This window comes from Melospiza melodia, chromosome 28 (genome assembly GCF_035770615.1).
Source record: "Melospiza melodia melodia isolate bMelMel2 chromosome 28, bMelMel2.pri, whole genome shotgun sequence".
In the NCBI taxonomy this organism is placed as follows: Eukaryota; Metazoa; Chordata; class Aves; order Passeriformes; family Passerellidae; genus Melospiza; species Melospiza melodia.
In genome coordinates, this window is record NC_086221.1 from 5119550 (window position 1) to 5144041 (window position 24492).

General features: G+C 51.0%; 1 protein-coding gene across 1 annotated transcript in view; it reads right to left on the reverse strand.

The window, feature by feature from the left end:
• Positions 1–24000, reverse strand: part of MAPKAPK2 (MAPK activated protein kinase 2) — a 41163-nt gene extending 17163 nt beyond the window's left edge. Inside the window, exon 1 of the mRNA XM_063177929.1 lies at positions 23749–24000. Coding sequence (XP_063033999.1) covers positions 23749–24000 — 252 coding nt within the window. The remainder of the gene's footprint in view (positions 1–23748) is intronic.
• Between the last annotated feature and the right edge of the window lie 492 nt (positions 24001–24492).

Consider the following 24492-nt stretch of genomic DNA (forward strand, 5'->3'; position numbering starts at 1 on the left):
TCCCACAGTGCTGCCATCAGAGGATGGCACAGCCCAGCCTGATGTGCTCAGGACCAAAGGCTCCTCACCAGCTCCAGCAGCACCTGTGGGCTCTTCCCACATTGGAAAGACAAACCCTGGGAGCAGCTCCTGAAAACACAACAGCTCATCAGGGCTTCTGCAGGGGAACAGCATTCCCTGAGCAAACCCAAACCCAAATCCAGGCTCCAGCCTGGTCCTGCAGACATCAAAAATCAGCTTCAGCTCCAAGGAAGAGCTCAGCACCACACAGAACAGAATTTCCCCCCCATCACCTGAGGACAAGCACAGCACAGGTGGAAGGAAAGGAAAAAGGAAGGAAGGGAAGGGAGGGAGGGAAGGAGGGAAGGGAGGGAGGGAGGGAGGGAGGGAGGAAGGAAGGAAGGAAGGAAGGAAGGAAGGAAGGAAGGAAGGAAGGAAGGAAGGAAGGAAGGAAGGAAGGAAGGAAGGAAGGAAGGAAGGAAGGAAGGAAGGAAGGAAGGAAGGAAGGAAGGAAGGAAGGAAGGAAGGCAGGCTCTGGAGCAGAGCAGGGGCTGCAGCTGCCCACGCTCACGTTCCCTCTCCCAGCGTGTCCTCAGGCACCACTGATTCAGTCTGGCCGCCCCCTCCTGGGATGATGCTCCATGAGTCACGACAGACAGGTTGGAAAAGGAAGCTCCCTCCTCCCCAGGCACGGCAGGAGGTCGCTGAGGACACTGTCCCGCTGTCCCTCCTGTCCCACTGTCCCTCCTCGCTGACGGTGCCACCCCAGCCCCAAACGCTGCTGCCCCTCGGTGAGCCAAGCACACTCAGATGGGCAAGAGGGAAAAGTCACCTCCCACGGGTGATTTCCATGGAAAGTGAGGATCAGGCTCCCACTGGGGTGTGTGCTGAGCTGTCCATTTTCCAGCCCTGCCCCATGCTCACCCCTCCAGCTGCTCTTGCAGGCAGGGTGGTTTTATTCCCGTGTGTATTTTGATCCCACCTGATTTCCTCAGCCCCCAGCAGAACATCACCCACCCCTCCAACAGGGGTAGCCCCAAACCACCCCCATGAGCCCCCCTTAGGACCTGTCTGCAGCACAGGGGTTAAAATAAACTCTTCTTGAGTTGCAGTAAGAATGAACCTACAGCAAAGACAGGCAGGCTGTCATCCCCCAAATTATCAGCAGGGAAGCAAAGCAGAGCTTCCCCCGGCCTGGATCACACACACACGCAGCCTTTGGATTCCCCTGACCCTGCTAGCACAGGGCAAGGAGCATTTTTTCCTAATAAAGCAAAAGGGTTTCTCTTCAAAGGATTTTCCTCTTCTAATCTTCCCCTGCAAACTCGCTGCCAACTGGCGTCAGCTGCTTCACACATTTGTAGGGCTGGAAGCTCTGCACAGGCTGTTCCCACCTCTCCCTGCATTGAGCTGAGCTTGTAATGCCAGAATATTTTGGGAACTCACAGGTAATGAGCCCAAAGCCACCCCAATCCCTGCCAGACTGGGCTGGGAGGGAGAGGGCAGCAGAAGGACACGGAAGCAGCAACGCTCGGTTCCGCTTTTGCTGTTTATGAGCTACAAAAGAGAAATAAAATCACGAGCCCCAGAGCCCCCGGGAGGAATTGTGTTACCAAACAGAGGGAAATTCATGGTTGAACCACAAGGCAGTAACAATTAAAGGTGCAGCTCAGGAAGCCTCCCCCACATCACTGTGGCTCTTACATAAATCTTTACATTAACCCCATCCCCGCTGCTTCCACCCACCACAACCTGCCCTGCTGCCCTGGTGATGGGACTTTCCCAAGTTGGGCTTCATTTCTGCTCTGCCCACGCCCCAAGAGCCACAGAAAGAGTCTGAACCCCAAGAGAAGAGGTGAAAGCCTCATCCTCACATTTGTTTTGACTGGGGAAAGCCAGAGAGCAGAGGTGATGTGGCCAGAGGAGGAGCACACAGGTCCAGCAGCATCCTGCCCACAGCGTGCAGGTAAAAAGGGTAAGAGAGCAAAGTTTTTTACCTGCCAGCCCAGGTAAAAAGGGTAAGAGAGCAAAGTTCCCATTACAATATAATAAATCTTCTTCTGGGCTTGGAACTTGGGGATTATTGCAAAGGGCCTGGGTTCAGGGCCCTGCTGGGAGCTGCCACCCACAGCTGGAGCAGGACTGAGAAGTAAAGGTAAAGAGAAAGAAGGCAAGAGAGTGGTAAAGAGGATGAGAGAGTAAAAGAGAGGATAAGAGGGTAAGAGAGTGAAGTTCCCATTACAATACCATAAATCTTCTGTGCTGAATATTCTGATTCTCACTAACCAATCTAGTCCAAGATACAAATCCTACAGCATTTCCATACAGCCTGTAAGAATCATTACATTACCACACTGTGTTATATTTTAAACCCCAAAAACTCCTCTTTGGGCCCTTCTGCCAAGCTGTAGGGTCTGCTCTGACCCTTGGGCCTGTCTGCAAGCAGAGGGTGTTGTTCCATCAAAAGGCCACCTTCAGCTGGCCACACCATTGTTTTCCAGTTGTTCAGTACCTGAGGTATCTCAAAGCTTGCTTTCATTTCAATCTCGCTTATAGTTTCCATATTCTCAAAATCTTTTGCCAAGCAATCATATTTATAAGGCTTTCCTGTTTCATCTTCCCCAACACAGAGGGAAGGGGCAGTGCCACCAGAGCTGGGTGGATACTGAGGAAACGACCCAGAGGAGCACAACTGGCTCCATCCTCCAGGTTCTCCTCTCACCATCGGCTCCATCCTCCAGGTTCTCCCGCCTCGGGGAGAATGAAAAGGCTGGAGAAAGGATCCCAGAGAGTGAGAATTGCTTAGATTGAAGAGAGCGAGACAGGAGAGGCAAGCGAGGCTGAGCAGAGGTGAGCTGACAAAAACACACAGACACACACACACAGACACACACAGACACACACAGACACACAGACACACACAGACACACACACACAGACACACACACACAGAGACACACACACACGCACAGAGACAGCTCTTACACACACACACACAGAAGCAGCTCTTACACACACACACAGGCAGTGCTTACACACACACACAGGCAGCTCTTACACACTCAGAGGCAGCTCTTACACAGAGGCAGCTCTTACACACACACACACAGAGGCAGCTCTTACATACACACAGACACACACACAGCTCTTACACACACACAGGCAGTGCTTACACACACACAGTGCTTACACACACACACAGGCAGCTCTTACACACACACAGGCAGTGCTTACACACACACAGACGAAGATCTTACACACACACAGAGGCAGCTCTTACACACACACAGAGGAAGATCTTACACACACACACAGAAGCAGCTCTTACACACACACACAGGCAGCTCTTACACACACAGGCAGCTCTTACACACACACACACACACACACACACACACAGAGCTCTTACACATACACAGGCAGTGCTTACACACACACAGAGGCAGCTCTTACACACACACACACACACACACACAGACAGCTCTTACACACACAGAGGCAGTGCTTACACACACACAGAGGAAGATCTTACACACACACACAGAAGCAGCTCTTACACACACACACACACACACACACAGGCAGCTCTTACACAGACGCTGCTTTCACAAGGAGCCTCTCTCACCCCCCAGCATTGCACAAGCCCCTGTGCTCCCCTGTTTGTGGGGTTCCTGCCCGGTGGGCGACGCTCAGGACCCCCCACCCCACAGCCCCCCCTGCCCAGGGCATCTGCTGAGCATTTCTGTCCCTCGGTGACAGATGCAGCAGCCATTCAGCCTTTTCAGGCAACAACAAAAGCCTCTCGAGGCACACAAAGGAGGGCAGCAGAAGAGAGGCCTGGGTTTAAATGAGAGCCACCTGCCAGGGGCCCGTGCCCCCCGTGTGCTGCAGAGCCCACTTCCCAGCAGCAGAAATGTTCCTGGAGATGAAATGTCCAAGTGGGGATCCAGGAGCAGCACCCTGGATGCTGAGGGAAGGGTCTCGGTGTGGTGGAAGCTTTGGGGCAGTGCACAAACTTCCAAAAACACCAGAGGGGAAATTTCCCCCCTGTTGGTGTTACCAAGGCTGGGCTCAAGGCAGAGCAAGGAGTCACTGAATGGGGATGAGGGGATGAGGCTGGAGGAGATGGAGGTGGGTGGGAGGGGGCTGTAAAACTCCCAGGGAAAAGTCAGAGCAGGTAAATGGCAGCCAGGCAGCAGCACGAAGCATCCCCGCTGACTCACAGCCAGCAACAGGCTGGGGCTGGTGTTTAAAGGAGACAAATAAAGAGTGTTGGCTTCATTTCTCTGAGAAAAACAAAATTAGGGGCCTATTCAGTTCCTATGTTTTTGTTTTGGGAGCCTCCTCTTCCTTCCAGCCCCCAGCAGCAGCCAGGGCTGGGTTTGGCTGACTCACCCCAGGCTCATCTCCCCAGGAGGCTCTGGGTGAGGAGCAGCAGCAGCCCAGGCACGAGCCACGGCCACGAGGTGCCACATCCTGCTGTGCCACATCTGGCTGGAGTGACAGAGCCACCACCCTGCCAGGACCTCCCGGGAGCCCCCCGGGGACAAACGGGGTCATGACAGCCAAAATGCTCCAGCCCTGTCTAAAGACACCCCAGATGTCACTGCCCACCTGGGCTTGAGCAGGGAAGGGACCCATTGCCTTGGGGCCAGAAGGAGCCACAGCCCAGCCATGGATGGAGCCATTCTGGGCAGGGATCTGCAAACCAAACCCCTGATCCCAGCCATGGATGGAGCCAAGCAGGGCAGGGATCTGCAAACCAAACCTCTGATCCCAGTTCTGAATGGATGGAGCCAATCTGGGCAGGGATCTGCAAACCAAACCCCTGATCCCAGCGATGGATGGAGCCATTCTGGGCAGGGATGCTCAGATCTGCAAATTAAACCCCTGATCCCAGCTCTGAGTGGATGGAGCCAATCTGGGCAGGGATCTGCAAACCAAACCTCTGATCCCAGCCATGGATGGAGCAAATCTGGGCAGGGATGCTCAGATCTGCAAATTAAACCCCTGATCCCAGCTCTGAGTGGATGGAGCCAATCTGGGCAGGGATCTGCAAAGCAAACCCCTGATCCCAGCTCTGAATGGAGCCAATCTGGACAGGGATGCTCAGATCTGCAAACCAAACCCCTGATCCCACTCAGCTCTGCAGAGCCTTCCATCCACACAGCAGAAAGTGAAAGGGAAATAAGGAGCCATGGGAAGGGCAGAGATGTTCCCAGCCACACTCAACACCTTCACCTTCCCCCTCTGCAGGGCTGAGGGCTGGGGTCAGCCCCTCCTCTCCTGGCCAGATTTGCTATCAGAGCTGCCAGCAGCACGAAGGGAAAAGCACACATGTGCTTTTATGATAGGAAGTGGTTGATATTTGCAGGTGTGATTAACACTGAAGTAAACACTGATGTAAACCATTAACTCAGGGCTGACCTATGGCCTTTGTGCTTCTAAAAAAAACCCTTATCACCAGCACTGCACGGTGCTGCCTCCCTGCACCCACAGCCAGGGCTTCCCCTCATGTCAGAGGGACCCCAGAGCATCTCTCTGGGTTCTGGTTCCACCAACCCTGGGGACAACCCTGCCTGACCTTCCTGCTGCCTCTGATCCCAGCTGTGACCGTGTTCACAGGGGTTTTAGGATGAGGGAAGAGACGAGGATCTGACTCCGTGTTTCAGAAGGCTTGATTTATTATTTTATGATATATATTACATTGAAACTATACTAAAACAATAGAAGAAAGGATTTCATCAGAAGGCTGGCTGAGAATAGAATAGGAAAGAATGAGAACAAAGGTTTGTGGCTCGGCTCTCTGTCCGTGCCAACTGGGCTGTGATTTGCTATAAATTACAAACATTCAACATGAGACCAATCCCAGATGCACCTGTTGCATCCCACAGCAGCAGATAACCATTGTTTACATTTTGTTCCTGAGGCCTCTCAGCTTCTCAGGAGGAAAAATCCTAATGAGAGGATTTTCCGTAAAAGATGTCTGCAACACCCAGGGCCAGCTCTGGATGCTCCACACCTACATCCCAGAACTGCTTTTATTTTTGGATGTGTCCACCCATTCCCTGAAGGTTTCAGTGATTTTGGGGAGAGGCCCAGACCCACCACGCCTGCAAGCACAGCAGCCATGAGGCCCTGCCAGCAGCAGCCCCACAGCTCTCACAGCTTCCCAGCAGCTCCTGGGCTTGAACTCTGCCCAAAAATAAAATTTCTCAGGGGTCAGTCCATGGGCAGGACAGAAATGAGGCTGCCACCCACCCCTCCAGAACAGGGATCCTGCCTGAGGCCTTTCCACAGAGATCTTTGTCAGAGCTCAGTGCATCCCTCTGGGTCTCCAGAGCTGCCCAGGACCCCGTCAGGGGGCTCAGAGACCCTGGCACACAGCCCAGAGCACCTGGGGGTTTGATTGTGACCCCTGGAGCAAGTTGCCAGCTTTGTATGAGGACCTGAAAGTCACAGAGGTTTGAATGGTGTGATAATAAAATAATCACAGGGTGAAAATGTCGATTTTAGTATTTTTGGTATGGGGGTTATGGGGACAAGATGGAGGAACTTGGGCATGTCCAGCCTTTCTCCTTCTTCTTCTTGTTCTCCATTTTCTGCAGTGATGTTGGCACTTTGGGATTTGTTTAGAGTAGAAGTGCACTGTCTAACATAGGTGATGGGTATTGGGAATTAAGTGTAAATATGGTATATTTAGAATAGAAGCTCACTAACATAGCTGATGGGTATTGGAAAGTAATTATAGATATGTTATATTTACAATAGAAGTGTACTGTCTAATATGGGTGATGGGTATTGGAAAGTAATTATAAATATGTTACATTTACAATAGAAGTGCACTGTCTAACATAGGTGATGGGTATTGGAAAGTAATTATAAATATGTTACATTTACAATAGAAGTGCACTGTCTAACATGGGTGATGGGTATTGGGAATTAAGTGTAAATATGGTATATGGAGTTTGGAGTATAAAAGGACAACACACAGAGTGCCTGTGGCTGCCCTGCTGAGCAGACCTTGATTGGGCAGAAAGAAAATTTTATAGATAAGAATTAATAAACAACCTCAAGACCGAAAAGTGAAGAGTCCAGACTCTTCAGTTAAAGAAGAGTTAAACAGTTAAACTGACTCGTTCTTCAGTTAAACAGAGACATCCTGCACATCTCGGGGCAGCAATTATCAACAGCAACCCGAGAGATCTTCATGCAGCATAAATAAATACACGTGTGTTTAAAGAAAGGCAAAAAACCAAGCTGAAACACAAAGCTGAACCAAGGCCAGCCCCTCCTGAAGTGGCACTGGGAGCAGGATGGCCTTGGGATGTGTTTCCTCCAGCCTGAGCAGGGTTTCACTGACGCACCAGCCAGGCTGGGTGACGACAGCCCCGTTGTGCATCAGCCCATCTGCCCCAGCTGTTTGTTTAACACAGCTTCACCCCCGCCACGGCTCTGTCAGCACCAGGGCACAGCAAACACCTTGCTGAGATAAGGGCAGTCAGAGCAGGGATGCAGAGCAGAGCATCCCGCCCTGGCAGCACCCCCAGCAGTGCCAGGGGGGCTGGAGCCACGCTGAGCCCACAGCAGGCACCGTGCCCGTGCCAGCTGGAGGCTGCCAGGCTGCTGGGAGCAGCAAAAAGGCTGGGCCAGGAGCAGCTCAGGGGTTTCATAACAGGGCTTCGTGTGTGCAGGTGCTCCGAGAGGCAGGGGCCTCCAACAGCCCTCCTCCTCCTCCTCTTCCTCCTCCTGCTCCTCCTCATCCTCCTCCTCATCCTCCTCCTCCCCTCACAAACCTCTGTCACCACCCAATGCCCAGGGCAGGGAGAGGGACAGTGTGTCAGGAGAGGGGATGGCAGTGAAAAGGCAGAGGGACAACAGGGGACAATCCAGAGCTGGTCAGGGACACAGCCCCCAGCAGCCTCTCCTTTGCATCTCCCCAAAGCTCTCATGCAATCTCCAGGCCTCCCTCCTCATCCTCTCCTCCTCCTCCCCTCACAAACCTCTGTCACACCAGCCCTGATGCCCAAAGAAGGCAGAGGAGCAGCCACGTGTGTCAGGAGAGGGGATGGCAGTGAAAACTCAGAGGGACAATCCAGAGTTGGTAAGGGACACACAGCCACCACCAGCCTCTCCTTTGCCACCTCCCCAAAGCTCTCAGTGCGGTCTCCAGGCCTCCCTCCTCATCCTCCTCCTCCTCCTTCCCTCACAAACCTCTGTCACACCAGCCTTGATGCCCAGGACAGGGAGAGGAGCAGGAGAGAGGGGATGGCAGTGAGGGGACAGAGGGACAAGAGGGGACGATCCAGACACAGATCCCTCACCAGGCTCTCCTTTGCCACCTCCCCAAAGCTCTCAGTGCAGTGTCCAGGCTGTCCCTGCCCCACAGGGCTCCCTCCTCATCCTCCTCCCATCACACTGAGTTTATGCAGCCCCAGCAGCCAGCAGGAGCTGGTGGAAACCCCCGTTTGTCACCAACCCACGTGGGTGAAGGGCCAAGCAACACCCCAAACTCGAGACCCAGCACTACCTAAGGCTGTGCACTTCTGCAGCAGGCAGGATTTTAGGGGAAATCCTGAGCTCTGGAGCAATGCAAAAAAACTGAGAGCCTCCTGTCAACCCAGCAGCCACCCCGAGACTCCTCCAGCCAGCAGGAACACACACACAGTTGTGTTTCTATTTTTAAAAAAAAAGCCCTTCTGTGCATCCTGCTGGCACCACATGAAAGCCCTCAGGACACGGTGGCTATTCTCAGCTCCCTGCTGAGGCTCTTCCAGCCCCAGGAGCCTCCACAGCACCTGTTGGCAGCAGCAGCAGCCGTGTGGCCCCAGGGCTGGGGAGCTTTGGTGGGGCTGGGGCAGAGCCTGGAGCAGCAGGGTCACCTCAAAGCACCATCACCTCCAAACACCTCCAACAAGGGTGCAAAACTCACTGCAGAGTGCACAAACTTCCAAAAATACCAGAGGGGGAATTTCCCGAGTGGGCACGAGACAGAGCAAGGAGTCACTGAAGCATGGAGTGGTTTGGGCTAAAAGGAACCCTAAAAGGAGTCACTGAATCATGGTTTGGGTTAAAAGGAACCCTAAAAGAAATCACTGAATCATGGTTTGGGTTAAAAGGAACCCTAAAAGGAACCCTAAAAGGAGTCAGTGAACCATGGAGTGGTTTGGGTTAAAAGGAACCCTAAAAGGAGTCACTGAATCATGGTTTGGGTTAAAAGGAGCCCTAAAAGAAATCACTGAATCATGGTTTGGGTTAAAAGGAACTCTAAAAGGAGTCACTGAATCATGGTTTGGGTTAAAAGGAACTCTAAAAGGAGTCACTGAACTATGGAGTGGTTTGGGTTAAAAGGAACCCTAAAAGAAGTCAGTAAATCATGGTTTGGGTTAAAAGGAACCCTAAAAGGAGTCAGTGAACCATGGAGTGGTTTGGGTTAAAAGGAACCCTAAAAGAAGTCACTGAATCATGGTTTGGGTTAAAAGGAACTCTAAAAGGAGTCACTGAATCATGGTTTGGGTTAAAAGGAACCCTAAAAGAAATCACTAAATCATGGTTTGGGCTAAAAGGAACTCTAAAAGGAGTCACTGAATCATGGTTTGGGTTAAAAGGAACCCTAAAAGGAGTCACTGAACTATGGAGTGGTTCAGGTTAACAGGAACCCTAAAAGGAACCCTGAAAGAAGTCACTGAATCTTGGTTTGGGTTAAAAGGAGCCCTAAAAGGAGTCACTGAACCATGGTTTGGGTTAAAAGGAACCCTAAAAGAAGTCACTAAATCATGATTTGTGTTAAAAGGAACCCTAAAAGGAGTCACTGAATCAAGGAATGTTTTGGGTTAAAAGGAACCCTAAAAGAAGTCACTGAATCATGGTTAGGGTTAAAAGGAACCCCTAAGACCATCTCATTCCAGCTCCTGCCATGGACAGAAACACCTTCCACCAGACCAGGCTGCTCAGAGCCCCATCAAACCTGAGCCAGTTTTGTACTCTTATTTTTTCAATGTACAGCAAAACCACGTGTGGGGAGCTCACAGGACAGAGTCACTGATCCTCCCACGATGCTCAGCACCCCACTGCCTGACAGTGTTTAACCAGCAGGCTCCTTGATTTCCTCCCAAATCCCACAGGCAGCAAAGTGGTTTGGACTCGTTTTGCCTGCTCGATTAAAAGGGAAGACGGGATGAAAGGATAAAGGCACGGATATTTAAACAAACCAACAGAAAAATCTCCTCCTGCAGCTACTGCTGCTCCCTTGGCAGACAGCCTGGACTCCTTGGGCATTCCCATAGCCAGCTTTTAAAAGGAAATCTCTCCCCTCAGCCAGCCTCAATCCCAGGGCAGCGTTATCCAGGACCCCAGGGCAGGGTGAGCAGGGGGCAGCTGCTCCCTTGGGGTCAGCCCAGGGCTCCTGGGCCCTGCTTTGTGTGAATTTAAGCTTTTTCAATCCCACTTATTCACCACAAGAGCCCAGGGCTGGGGGAAGCCAAAGAGCAGACAGGGCAGCCTTTGTGTGGCTGTGCCACCCACCCCAGGCTGGGCAGCCCCTGCAGCAGAGCCTGGGGCACAGGGCTGGCACAGGGCTGGCACAGGGCTGGCACTGCCCCACAGAGCCTGCAGCAGCACCCTGAGGCACCAGAGACTCATTTCAGAGGGAAATGAAGCCTTGAAGTGCCCCTGTGAAGGGCACCCACAGTGCACTGCCCCATCTCTCAGAAGGCTGATTTATTATTTTATGATATATATTACATTAAAACTATACTAAAAGAATAGAAGAAAGGATTTCATCAGAAGGCTGGCTAAGAATAGAATAGCAAAGAATGATAACAAAGGTTTGTGGCTCGGACAGAGAGTCTGAGCCAGCTGACTGTGATTGGCCATTAATTAGAAACATCCAACATGGGCCAATCCCAGATGCACCTGTTGCATTCCACAGCAGCAGATAACCATTGTTTACATTTTGTTCTTGAGACTTCTCAGCTTCTCAGGAGGAAAAATCTTAAGGAAAGGATTTTCCATAAAAGATGTCTGTGACAAGAGACTGAGTCTGAGCTCTGAGGTGGAACAAGCAGGGTGGGATGGGATGGAAAGGAGATGTCAGCGTGGGGCTGCACAGCCCCTCACACCAGCAGCAGGGCAAACACTGAGGACAAAAACAAAAGGCTTCCCAAGGCTCCTCCAAGCTCCAGGGCCAGCAAGGGGCAGATGTTGTCTCCAGGAGCCTGGGAAGATGCCCAGCAAGGGCTGAACACCTCCAGGCTCCCCAAACAGCCCTGTCCCCGTGCCAGCACTGCTCTGCCCCAGGCACGGGAGGGAACCAGCCCAAAATGCCAAATTCCCAGCTCTGATGCCTTCCAGGAGATAACCCGAGCTTAAACTTCCTGGCAAACCCTCCCTCCCCAGAGCCTCTTGCGCAAGAACCGCCTGCCCTGCCCGGGGCTCCTGCAGCAAATCTGCCCAGAATCAGCACAGAGAGGCTGGGAAAGGCCCAGGAGGAAGAGAGAGTCACACAGAGCCCCAGGGGACAGCAGGAGCTGCCACAGGTGACAGAGGCTCCTTCAGCCCGGCTCCGGGAGCCACAGTGAGTGACAGAGCTGTGGTGACACCCCAGTGACACCCACAGTGGTCTGGTCACTAAATGGAATAGGAATAAGGAATAAGGAATAGGAGTAGGAATAGGAATAGGAATAGGAATAGGAATAGGAATAGGAATAGGAATAGGAATAGGAATAGGAATAGGAATAGGAATAGGAATAGGAATAGGAATAGGAATAGGAATAGGAATAGGAATAGGAATAGGAATAGGAATAGGAATAGGAATAGGAATGGATAGGATAGGAATGAATAGGCTAGGATAGGATAGAATAGAATAGAAATAGAAATAGAAATAGAAATAGAAATAGAAATAGAAATAGAAATAGAAATAGAAATAGAAATAGAAATAGAAATAGAAATAGAAATAGAAATAGAAATAGAAATAGAAATGTTGGAATACACCATCATGAGGGTCTGAGATTGGTTTAGGCTGGAGATCCATATTTAGGTTGGATATCAGGGAAAAGTTTTTTACAGAAAGGGTGATAAAGTTCTGGAATGTTCTGCCCAGGGAGGTGGTGGAGTCACCATCCCTGGGGGAGAATAGAATAGAATAGAATAGAATAGAATAGAATAGAATAGAATAGAATAGAATAGAATAGAATAGAATAGAATAGAATAGAATAGAATGGAATGGAATGGAATGGAATGGAATGGAATAGAATAGAATAGAATAGAATAGAATAGAATAGAATAGAATAGAATAGAATAGAATATTTCTATTCCCAGTGTTCCTAACACTGAGCTGGGAGATGCCATCAGGCTCATTGCTGCTGGAATTCAAAACCATCCCTGCTACCACACACCTCCCCTGCTCCTGGTTTTATTTACTGCTCTTGTTAGACTAAGCTGAGCATAACACACATACTTTAGGGTTTGTTTGGAGCTGATTGCATCTGCTTTAGCCCCAGCCCCATGGAGATAGCCAGGATTCTGCTGGAACCCAGGACATTGCTCTGGCTGCCCTGGAGGACTCAAGACCCTGGCAGGGGGCTCAGAGACCTTGGCAGAGAGTCAAAAACATCTGTGCCTTTGATTTTAATCCATGGAAACAATTACCAACTCTGTGTAAGGAGTTACAAGTCACAAGAGTTTGAGTAGAATGATAGTGAATTTATCACAGGGTGAAAAAGCAGAATTTTAGGGTTTTTAGAATGGGGTTCAAGAGGCAAAATGGAGGAATCGGGGTGTGTTCTGTCTTTCTCCTTCTCCTTCTTGTCCTCCATCTTCTGCTGTGATGGTGACACTTTTGGATTGGTTTAGAGTAGAGACAGACTGTCTAACATAAGTGATAGGTATTGGAAAATTATTGTAAATAAAGTACACATAGATCTTAGTATAAAAAGTTAACATCACTCCAAGGGCGGTCACTGTGCCACAACACGACCTGCCAGACAGATCTCAGCAGGTCAGAGAAAGAATTTCATAGATAAGAAAAAATAAACAACCTTGAAAAGCAGAACCGACAAATCTCGACTTCTTCTTCAGTCACAGGGCTGGGAAAAAAAGATTTTCTAATACCTGGGGGTCATCCCAACCACAGAAATCCCAAAGCATCACTGGGAAGGGGACACAGGATCTACTCTGCCTGCTGTGACACAGGTTTAGTGTGAGGCACACAAAGACCCCAAACCTGCCTGACCCCCAAATTCTGGGGCCAGCAGATCTGGAGTTTTTTGAGTTCAAAGCAGGCATCCACCTGCAGCCAAGGGCACAAAGCAGCAAATTTAATTATGTGACAAAGGAAATGAATCCATGGCTCCCCTGATCCCCAGGCCAGGCCAAACCGGATAAGGACACCAAGAGCAGAGCAGCAAAGCCCCAGCCTGGCTGGGAGCCCCAGGAACATTCAGATCTGGGTTTGGATTTTGGACTTTATCTCTGGTTTAGGCTGCAGCTCGCAGGGCAGGAACCACGTGCGGCCCTGACGCCTGAATAATCTCATTACACATGACAGCCCAGGCTGTGCCAGCTGCACAACCCTGGGCCACAGAGCTCACCTGCCCTCCCCATGGCACAGGGCACCTTGGCACTGCACTGAGGGAAGGCCCTTAGCCACAAGGAGATGCCACCATCCCGTCCTGTCACTACAGGACATTTGACTACATTTATTACTACTACATGACTACATTTATTACTACTACTACTACTACTACTACTACTATTAATATTAATATTAATATTAATATCATTATTAATATTATATAATAATAATAATAAGTAATGTTTAATAGCGTATGTAATATATAATATAATATAATATAATATAATATAATATAATATAATATAATATAATATAATATAATATAATATAATATAATACATAATATAGAATATATATAATATAGATTATTATATAGAATATTATATAATATATTATATAATATATTATATATTATATCATAGAATATAATAAATATATATAATATAACATAACATAATATAATATAATATAATATAATATAATATAATATAATATAATATAATATAATATAATATAATATAATATAATTAATATAACATAATTAATATAATTAATATAATATACTATAATGTAATATATATTATATATGATATGATATATTATATGATATTATATATATAGTATGTTATATAATATATAATATATATTATATATTATATATTATATATCATATATTATAATATATCATATGATAAATCATATAGTAAGGTAGAGGCAATTAATATTAACAATAATTGGAATCCACCACAGGAGTAACAAACTCCAGGATTCTGCTCCCCATCATGAGGGGTTTGGAACACAAACCCTGTGGGGAAGCCCTGAGGGAGCTGGGGGTGCTCAGCCTGGAGAAAAGGAGACTCAGGGGTGCCCCCATCACTGTGCAGCTCCTGAAAGGTGCCCGTGCTCAGCTGGGGCTGGGCTCTGTCTGCAGGAACTGACACAGCCAGGGCACACAGCCTCCAGCTGCACCAAGGGAAATACAGGCTGGAGAGCAGGGAAAAGTTTTTCATGGAAAGAGTGATAAAGTTCTGGAATGTTCTGCCCAGGGAGGTGGTGGAGTCACCACCCCTGGGGGTGTTTAACAAAGCCTGGATGTGGCACTGGGTGCCAGGGGTGAGCTGAGGTGTTGGACCTGGGTTGGAATCAATGACCCTGAAGTTCTCTTCCAACCCAGTGATTCTGTGAATTCTGTTAATCCTCCTCAGCAGCACCAGAGTGAAGATGCAGCCACAGGGGAGCTCTCAGAGCAGATCCTGTGTCCCCCTCCCTGTGATGCTCTCCACGTGACATTTTTGTGCCTCACAGCACCTCCAGCAAAACTTTTCATTTCAGGTCATCTCAGGTCGAGCAGCACTCAGGGACTGGGTGCCTCAATCCCCTCCCCAGGCCACAGAGGAGCAGTGAGTTAATGCAGCCATTAAACCTGCCAGCCTCTGTAATCCCCACCTCAAATTGGTAGGATCTTAAAAGGCTGAAATCTTTGAAATGACTCAGCCACGGGGTACAAAGGCAGAACAGTTTAAAAGGCTGTTAAAGCTCTCTGCAGTCAGACCTGCTCTTGCTCCAGCCCCTGCATTCTGCTCAACATCCATTTCCTTTGGGGAATGGGCACAGAGCTAAGAGCTCTCCCCAAAATGAGCCCCAAGGCACCAGAAACACACACAGCCCTTGTTCTAGCCAGAGCTGAAAGAAAAAGTTATTTTATATATCATATTTTCAGAGAGCAAGAGAGCCACAAAATGGTTTGGTAGGAAGGGACCTTGAGGGTCATCTCCTTCCAACCCCCTCAGGTGGGCAGGGACACCTCCCACCAAACCTGGCTGGTTCTTTTCACCTTGCAGCCGTGAGGATGGGACCCACCTTCAGTGGGACACTGTCACAGACATCTTTTATGGAAAATCCTTTTCTTGGGATTTTTCCTCCTGAGAAGCTGAGGCGCCTCAGGAACAAAATGCAAACAATGATTATCTGCTCCTGTGGGATGCAACAGGTGCATCTGGGATTGGATCATGTGGTTGTTTCTAATTAATGGCCAGTCACAGTCAGCTGGCTGGGACAGAGAGCCGAGCCACAAACCTTTGTTATCATTCCTTTCTATTCTATTCTCAGCCAGCCTTCTGATGAAATCCTTTCTTCTATTCTTTTAGTATAGCTTTAAAGTAATATATATCATAAAATAATAAATCAGCCTTCTGAAACGTGGAGTCAGTTCCTCGTCCCTTCCCTCATCCTGGGACCCCTGTGAACCCCATCACAGGACACAGACCCCAGGGTGATGTTAAATCCCACACTGTCACCCCAGAGATGACCACGCTGCTGACTCAGTGTGGCTGCCCAGGCTCCAAACTGGTTTTTGGGGAGTGGTGAGGCCAAGCTGCATTGCCATGCCAGCCTCTGCAGCTGGTGGAGGGATCACCCTGGTCCTGCTTCCAACTCTGCCTCCTCCAAAATTGCCCTGAAAGATCAGCCAGGTGCTGAAGAGCCTCCCCAGCTGCTCCTCACCGGTGGAGCCCACAGAGGATCTGGGCAGCCTGGGGTGGGCAACCTGGGACACTGGGCACAAGCCAGAGCCCTGGAGCTGGCCTGGGGTGGGCATGGGATTACCTGGGACACCTGGCACAGGCCAGAGCCCTGGGATGGGCACAGGGACACCTGGGACACCTGGCACAAACCAGAGCCACCTGTTACACCTGGCACAAGGCAGATCCATGGACATGACCTAGGGTGGGCAGGGGAGTCCCTGGGACACCTGGCACAAACCAGAGCCATGGGGTGGGCACAGGGATATCTGAGACACCTGGCACCACTCAGATCCATGGAGCAGACCTGGGGTGGGCACAGAGCTATCTGGGACATCTGGCACAGGCCAGAGCCATGGAATGGGAACAGGGTGGGAACAGGGCTACCCGGGACACCTGGCACCACTCAGATCCATGGAGCAGGTCTGGGGTGAGCATGGGATTACCTGGGACACCTGGCACAAGGCAGAGCCTGGAGCAGGCACAGAGTGGGCACATGGCTACCTGGGACACCTGGCACCACTCAGATCCATGGAGCAGGTCTGGGGTGGGCATGTGACAACCTGGGACACCTGACACAAATCAGAGCCCTGGGGTGGGCACGGGGCTACCTGGGACAAACCAGAGCCATGGAGTGGGCACAGGGCTACCTGAAACACCTGGCACAAGGCAGAGCCATGGAGCAGCCTGGGGTGGGCATGGGGATACCTGGGACACCTGGCACAAGGCAGAGCCACGGAGCAGGTCCAGGGGTGGGCACAGGGTGGGCACAGGGATAGCTGGCACGAGGCAGAGCCCTGGCGCTGGCCCATGCCAGGCTGTGGCAGGCACCCTGGCCCCACAGGCAGCCCCAGCACAGCCAGGGGAGGCACAGGGGAGGCACAGGGGAGGCAGCACGTTATTCTTGGAAACCAGGAGGTGAGGTCATGCTGCCTGAATGCTGCAACTTGAGGCCAGACGAGCGGGGCCAGTTGTGCTTGGAGAGGAGCCTGGGTGTGCAGCCAGGGCCCCGTGCAGGTCGGGAGGCTGGAGAGGCAGCAAAGCTTCCTGAAGGAACAGGGCTCTTCCCTCTCAGCTCCTCAGAGACAGCAAAGCTTCAGTGAAAGGATGGTCTGAAAAGAGCCAAGCACGCTGGTGTGGGGCACAGGAGGCCAGCTGGAAGGCTGAGGAGATGGCAGATCATAAAGCTGGAGAGATGCTGCTCCTACGGCCACTCCTCTGGGTGCCTCCCACGTACCTGCAGCACCCTGCAGCCCTGCAAGAGCTCCTCCATCTCCTCAGACAGCACAGCACACCCCAGAGCTGCCTGTGAGGAGAGGAGTCACCAACTCCATCCTTCAGGCTTCCTCAGCTGGAACCTTCTGGGAGTTTTCATCTCCTGTGCCCACCAAACATGCCAGGAGACCTGGCTCTCAGGCTGCAAACTTCACTTATTATTCCATTTATTATTCCAGTTATTATTCCAGTTATTATTCCAGTTATTATTCCAGTTATTATTCCAGTTATTATTCCTGCATGATTCCTGTATGATTCCTGTATGATTCCATGTATTATTCCTGTATTATTCCATTTATTATTCCATTTATTATTCCATTTATTATTCCACATGTTATTCCTGTATTATTCCATTTATTATTCCATTTATTATTCCATTTATTATTCCTGTATCATTCCATGTATTATTCCTGTATTATTCCGTGTATTATTCCTGTATTATTCCATGTATTATTCCACGTATTATTCCTGTATTATTCCATTTATTATTCCATTTATAATTCCTGTATCATTCCATGTATTATTCCATTTATTATTTCATTTATTACTCCTGTATCATTCCATGTATTATTCCTGTATCATTCCATTTATTATTCCATGTATTATTCCATGTATTATTCCATGTATTATTCCATGTATTATTCCATGTATTATTCCATGTATTATTTCATGGATTATTTCATGGATTATTTCAGAATTATTTCAGTATTATTTCACTATTACTTCAGTTATTAATTCAGTTATTAATTTAGTATTATTTCAGTATTAATTCAGTTATTTCTGTTATTAATGTAGTATTACTTCAGTATTATTTCAGTTATTATTCACACATTGTTTTGGTTGTTCCAGAGCCTCTGCCCTGCATCACTCACTGCTCAAGGCACAGCCATCACCTCCACAGCCCCATAACCAGCACTGCCCTGTAACTGAGGTTTTCCTGCTCTGTGTGTGGAACTGATGGCACAGCCAGCACTAATCTTGCCAGAGGCCAGCAGGGCTCAGTGTGAATGGCAGAATCATGGTTTTACCTGGTGGTGTTTGGCTATTAAATCACACATGCAGGGGCTGTGCTCTCATCCAGCTCAGCTCCTCAGCCTGGTGCCGCCTCTGACCTTCAGTAAATCACTGCACCTCAGTTCCCCGCCCCTGAAAACATGGGAAACATCTTTTGCAAGAGCCATGGCTGATGGCATTAGATCATTAATGAGAGGAAGAGCCCCACCACTTCCTGAGCACGTACCAAAGAGAAAACCCCTGCTCCTTATCAGCCCATCACAGCCCCAGCTCCGACTGCCCAGAGCATGCGAAGTGTTTAACAGAGATTATGGCAAATCCTAAATGGTTTAAACAAACTCCAACCCCAAGTCAGTAGACTCCTTTGGTCAATGAGATAATAAACCACAGCTTTGGAAAAGTCCCAGTGATGTCACTGCAGTTTCCACAGCTTTTCAACCACGTCTCGCACACAAGGCCGCGGCGAAGACATTTCTGATTATATAAAATACATGGCACAGCTAATTAAAAAAACATCACTGAGAGAGGGACAGAAGAACAGCACTCACAGCAAGCTGTTTGCCATGAGCACGAGCCCAGGGTCTCGTTACTCCCTCAATTCAGGGGTGTTTTCCCTGATGGATTTTTGGGGGGACACGGGGTGCTCTGGCTGCACAAACTCACTCAGCCACTCACTCAGCCACCAGCTCCGAGCTGCCTGCCCTAATTCCACACCAGGCACTTCCCAGAACAGCAAACCACAAGCACCATCCTCCTTCCTCCTTCTCCATCAGGGGAACCATCACTCATGGGTTATCAGATGAGGCCAAGAGCGAGGCAGAGTTTCGCAAACACGCCCCAAAGCACCGAGGATGCTGCAGAAAAAAAATCCACCAGCCCTGAGCTCCTCCAGCCCTTCCAAAGCTCACCAGAGTCCAGGTGAGAATCTCCGGCTTTGAAGGTGAAGCCAGCAGTGAGGTTTGTTCATTTATTTTAAAGGAGAAACCTGCTCCACAGAGAAAAACTCCAAAAACTCATCACCTGAAACACCAGTCCCCACTCTCCAGCCTGGCTCAGCTGCCATTTCCTCCTGGAATTAAGGCAGCCAGCCCAAAGATTAGTCTTAAAAGTGGAATTTGCAGCAGGCAAAGAGCCCTCACTCCCAGCCCCACCACTGCAGCCTGACCACAGCCAACCCTGCCAAGCCAGGCCAGCAGTGACCTACATACAGCAGCCTCCACAGAAATTACAAGCCTAATTTTGCCTGCTAATAAATCACAGCAAGGCACAAGGAAGAAAGGGGTAAGGAACCAAGCATCTCAGCTCCATTCATCACCTCTCCCCAGGCTTTCTGCTCCCAGCCTGCAGCAGATCATCCTGCTTCAAACAGGGGCAGGGCACTGGGACCATCCCTGGCTGCTCCACACCAGGTAATTCAGGGATGTACCAAAAAAAATCACAATAAAATTGGGGGTGGGAAACAGAAAGATGGACAAGAATCTATAGGAAAAGTAGAGGAATGTCTTGTTTTCACTCCATTCATCACCTCTGCCCAGGCTTTTTGTTCCCAGCCTGCAGCAGATCATCGTGCTTCAAACAGGGGCAGGGCACTGGGACCATCCCTGGCTGCTTCACACTGGATATTCAGAGATGCCACGCTTCAGGTACCAAAAAACACAATAAAATTGGAGGTGGGAAACAGAAAGAGGAACAAGAATCTGTAAGAAAAGTAGAGGAATCTCTTGTTTTCACTCCATTCATCATCTCTCTGTTCCCAGCCTGCAGCAGATCATCCAGCCTCAAACAGGGGCAGGCACTGGGACCGTCCCTGGCTGCTTCACACTGGATAATTCAGGGATGCCACGCTTCAGGTAGCAAAAAAACACAATAAAATTGGAGGTGGGAAACAGAAAGAGGAACAAGAATCTGTAAGAAAAGTAGAGGAATCTCTTGTTTTCACTCCATTCATCATCTCTCTGTTCCCAGCAGGAGATCATCCAGCCTCAAACAGGGGCAGGGCACTGGGACCATCCCTGGCTGCTCCACACCAGGTAATTCAGGGATGCCACGCTTCAGGTACCAAAAAATACAATAAAATTGGGGGTGGAAAACAAAAACATGAACAAAAATCTGTAAGAAAAGTAGAGGAATCTCTTGTTTTCACTCCATTCATCATCTCTCTGTTCCCAGCCTGCAGCAGATCATCCAGCCTCAAACAGGGGCAGGCACTGGGACCATCCCTGGCTGCTCCACACCAGGTAATTCAGGGATGCCACACTTCAGGTACCAAAAAATACAATAAAATTGGGGGTGGAAAACAAAAACATGAACAAAAATCTGTAAGAAAAGTAGAGGAATCTCTTGTTTTCACTCCATTCATCATCTCTCTGTTCCCAGCCTGCAGCAGATCATCCAGCCTCAAACAGGGGCAGGCACTGGGACCATCCCTGGCTGCTTCACACTGGATAATTCAGGGATGCCACGCTTCAGGTAGCAAAAAAACACAATAAAATTGGAGGTGGGAAACAGAAAGAGGAACAAGAATCTGTAAGAAAAGTAGAGGAATCTCTTGTTTTCACCCAGGTGCTACACAGCAAGCAGAACTACCATGCATTAACTCTCACACAGCAGCGTTTTATTTAATGATGTGTCTCTGCCATGGACTGTTGCTCTGCAAGGAGAAGAAAATTGGCCCTTATGTTTTCACTGCTGCTAGAACACTTTCCCCAAGCTCAAACTCTCCTGGAGCACTGAAAAGTTCTCTTCAGCAAAGTGATTCTCAGCAAAACCCTTACCAAAACCAGCTCTTGGTTTGGGAGGAAGAGCTTCAACAACACAACAGTGGCTGGTGACCCAAGAGGAAGCACAACATGACCAGAAAACACCAAGGAGGGACACAACTCTGGCTCATCCTCCAGTGAAGGACTGCATTGTTATACAAGATTTTGGAACAGGAAACCTAAAGAATGACACTCCAAATGGAAAGGTTCACTGCACAACCAAAGCAGGCAGCAGACAGATTTCAGCTGTGGCTCCTGGCCATGGGCCATCAGGATTCTTTTAAGCATCATCTGAAACATGACAACTCGATGCAATCACTTCTGTGGATCCTGCTTTAGGTCATCTTTCCACTCTGCTGCAGCCCATGAGTAATTTGGACCCAAATACCTCCCCACAGGTCTCTAGCAGAGACGTCAGCCCGGCTGTGTACTGAGGAGGGGATGAAGTCAGCACACATCATGTCTGGGGCAGTCACCCACACCACGTTTGGGCTCTGCAGCTCAGCCCAAATATCCAAACAGAGCAAGCCAGGTTTGGGCTCTGCAGCTCAGCCCAAATATCCAAACAGAGCAAGCCAGGTTTGGGCTCTGCAGCTCAGCCCAAATGTCCAAATGGAACAAGCCAGGTTTGGGCTCTGCAGCTCAGCCCAAATATCCAAACAGAGCAAGCCAGGTTTGGGCTCTGCAGCTCAGCCCAAATGTCCAAATGGAACAAGCCAGGTTTGGGCTCTGCAGCTCAGCCCAAATATCCAAATGGAACAAGCCAGGTTTGGGCTCTGCAGCTCAGCCCAAATATCCAAATGGAGTGAGCCAGGTTTGGGCTCTGCAGCTCAGCCCAAATGTCCAAATGGAGCAAACCAGGGCAGCTCACATCATGAGGGCAGGATGAGCACCCCTGGGTCCGTCCCAGAGCCCAAACTCCAGCGCAGCAGTCTGGAAGGTGCTGGAGGGAATCACTTACAGTAGCAGCTGTGCTGCTCTTTGAGAAGCCAGGGACACGTCCAACCACTCAGCTGAACTTGTCCCTCCCCGTCAGGGACGCCAGGAGAGGCCAGGACAGGGGACAGGCAAGACAATCCCTTTTCCTACAGGAGATTGAGTGTCGAATATTCCTCACCCTGCATGAGCCACACTGTGTCACCCTCCTACAGCCCAGCCCTGCACTCCAGGAGGTTCTCAACAAGCCAAGGGACCCATGTGACACGTGCCACCAACCCTGAACCCTCGCTGTGGCACGGGCAGGGTGACAGCACCAGTCCCGTGCCCCAGGCAGGGAGGGCAGAGGAAGCTCCGGCCTCCTCCTCCTCCATCCTTCCTCTTTCAGGGCTGTGAGAGGGAAGTGCTGGGATCTGTGCTTTAAGTATGTGACTCAACTTCAGAGGCGAGGAGGAGCCCGGCTGTCAAAACAGGAGAGGATTTCGCTAATTTTCAACCCAATGAGATGACAACACAATGTCACCCCGGAGTACAACACAGGGGCAGCTCATGAGCAATGTCTCTGGCATTTCTGAAGGAAAATCCAAACTTCTATCACCTAACTGACCCTAATTCCTTAACCACAGATATTCAGCACTGTACCTTGCCCACCCCACAACCTCTGCAGCACAACTTGTACCCCCAAAGCTCCACCTTTGTTCCCCCACTCATGTTAGAATCCCCAAACACCAACAAATGGGCAACTCCAAACACAAAAGAAGTGGGGTTATGGATTTAGGTGGGAGTTAGAGATTTAAGAGAGGGTTATGGGTTTAGGTGGGGTGTTTTCAGCCTTCCCAGCTCTCGGGGTAACGCCAAGGATTGGAACAGCTCATGTGTGGGCGCAAATTGCACGGATGCTGGAGAACACGGCGCTCCCACCAGCAGCCAGCCTTGCTCCTGCCTCACCCGGCGTGCCAGGAGCCATCCAAACTTCCCCAAGCCTGCCTGGCAGGGGCACACGCTCCCCTCCTTGCCCAAAAACCTCGTTTTAAAACAAGGAGAAGGTCCCCATCACCTCGAGCGGGCTCTAACACACCTTGTAGCCACTGTTTATCCACGCCTGCCAAAGAGAAGCAAGTTAGGGACAAGGGGTAACATCGTAACGCTGAAATATCGCCGGTGGGAAGCGGGGCACGGCAGCAGCTCGGTGTTAGAGCCGGGAGGGGACAGGGAACGGGGACAGCGAGTGTGGGGTGCTCACAGCACACAGCACGGAGGGAACCCCACGTTCCTCGGTGTCCCCTACCTCGGGGATGCACCCCAAGATGCGCATCCCCTTGGGGGGATCCCAGCCAGGCTACGTCTCCTCTCCATTCCTACCCCCCTTCAAACCCCCTTCGGGCTACCAAGATGTCATTTCCAGCTACAAAGCAGCAAAGCCGCGTCTCGCTGCTCGTAAAGAGGGGGGAAAAAACCCGAGATTAAAGCGCGGCCGGAGGGGCGGGCGGCAGCTCATTGTCCGGGCGGCCCCGCTGCCGCCCATGGCCCCGGCGGGACCCCCTTGGCCCGGCAGCAGCCACCTTCCATCACTGTCACAGCGCCGCTGCCCTGCCCGGCCCCTCCCGGCCGAGCGCCCGCGCCGGCCCCGCGTCCCCCCCGGCGCCGCTCCCGGTGCCCGCTCCCCGCGCACCTTGAGCGCGAACTTCTCGCCGCTCTTCTTACTGAAGATCTCCAAAACTTTCCCGTTGATGCCGAGCCCCAGCACTTGCGTGGTGACCTTGTAGTCGTCCGTGATGGCATTCTTCCGGATCTGCAGGCCGCCCTTGCCCGGGAACGGCGGCGGCCCGTGAGGGGGAGCGGCGGGCGGCGGCGGCGGCGGCGGCTGAGGCGGCGGGGCCGGGCTGGGGAAGCCGGCGGGCGGCGGCGGCGCCCCGGAGAGCATGGCGGGCACCGGGCGGGCTCCGGGCGGGCTCGGCGAGGGCTCCGGGAAGGCTCCACCGAGCGGGAGGGAAGGCGGAGGAGCCCCGCGGGCCGTGCGGGATGGGCCGGGGGTGCGGGGGGTGAAGCAGCAGCGCCGCCGCCGCCGCCCCCCGCCGGTGCGCCCCGGCCCCGACAAGAGCGATGGCTCCGGTGCGGCGGCGGCTCCTCCTCCTCGTCCTCCTCCTCCCGCCGGGCCGGCTCTGATGTCAGCGCCCCGGCCGCCGCCGGGGGAGGGACGGGGCGGGGCGGCCCCGGGGCTGAGCCTGCGCCCGCCGGACCGGCCCCGCCGCTGCCTGAGGGGAGCCGGGGGGCTTGGTGCCGCAGGGGTACCGGAGAGCCCCGGTGGGTCTCCCAAGGGTGCCGGAGGGGATTGGTCACCCAGGGGTACCGGAGAGCCCCGGTCCCGCCGCTCCCCGAGGGGAGCCGGAGGGCCTGGTCCCACAGGGGTACCGGA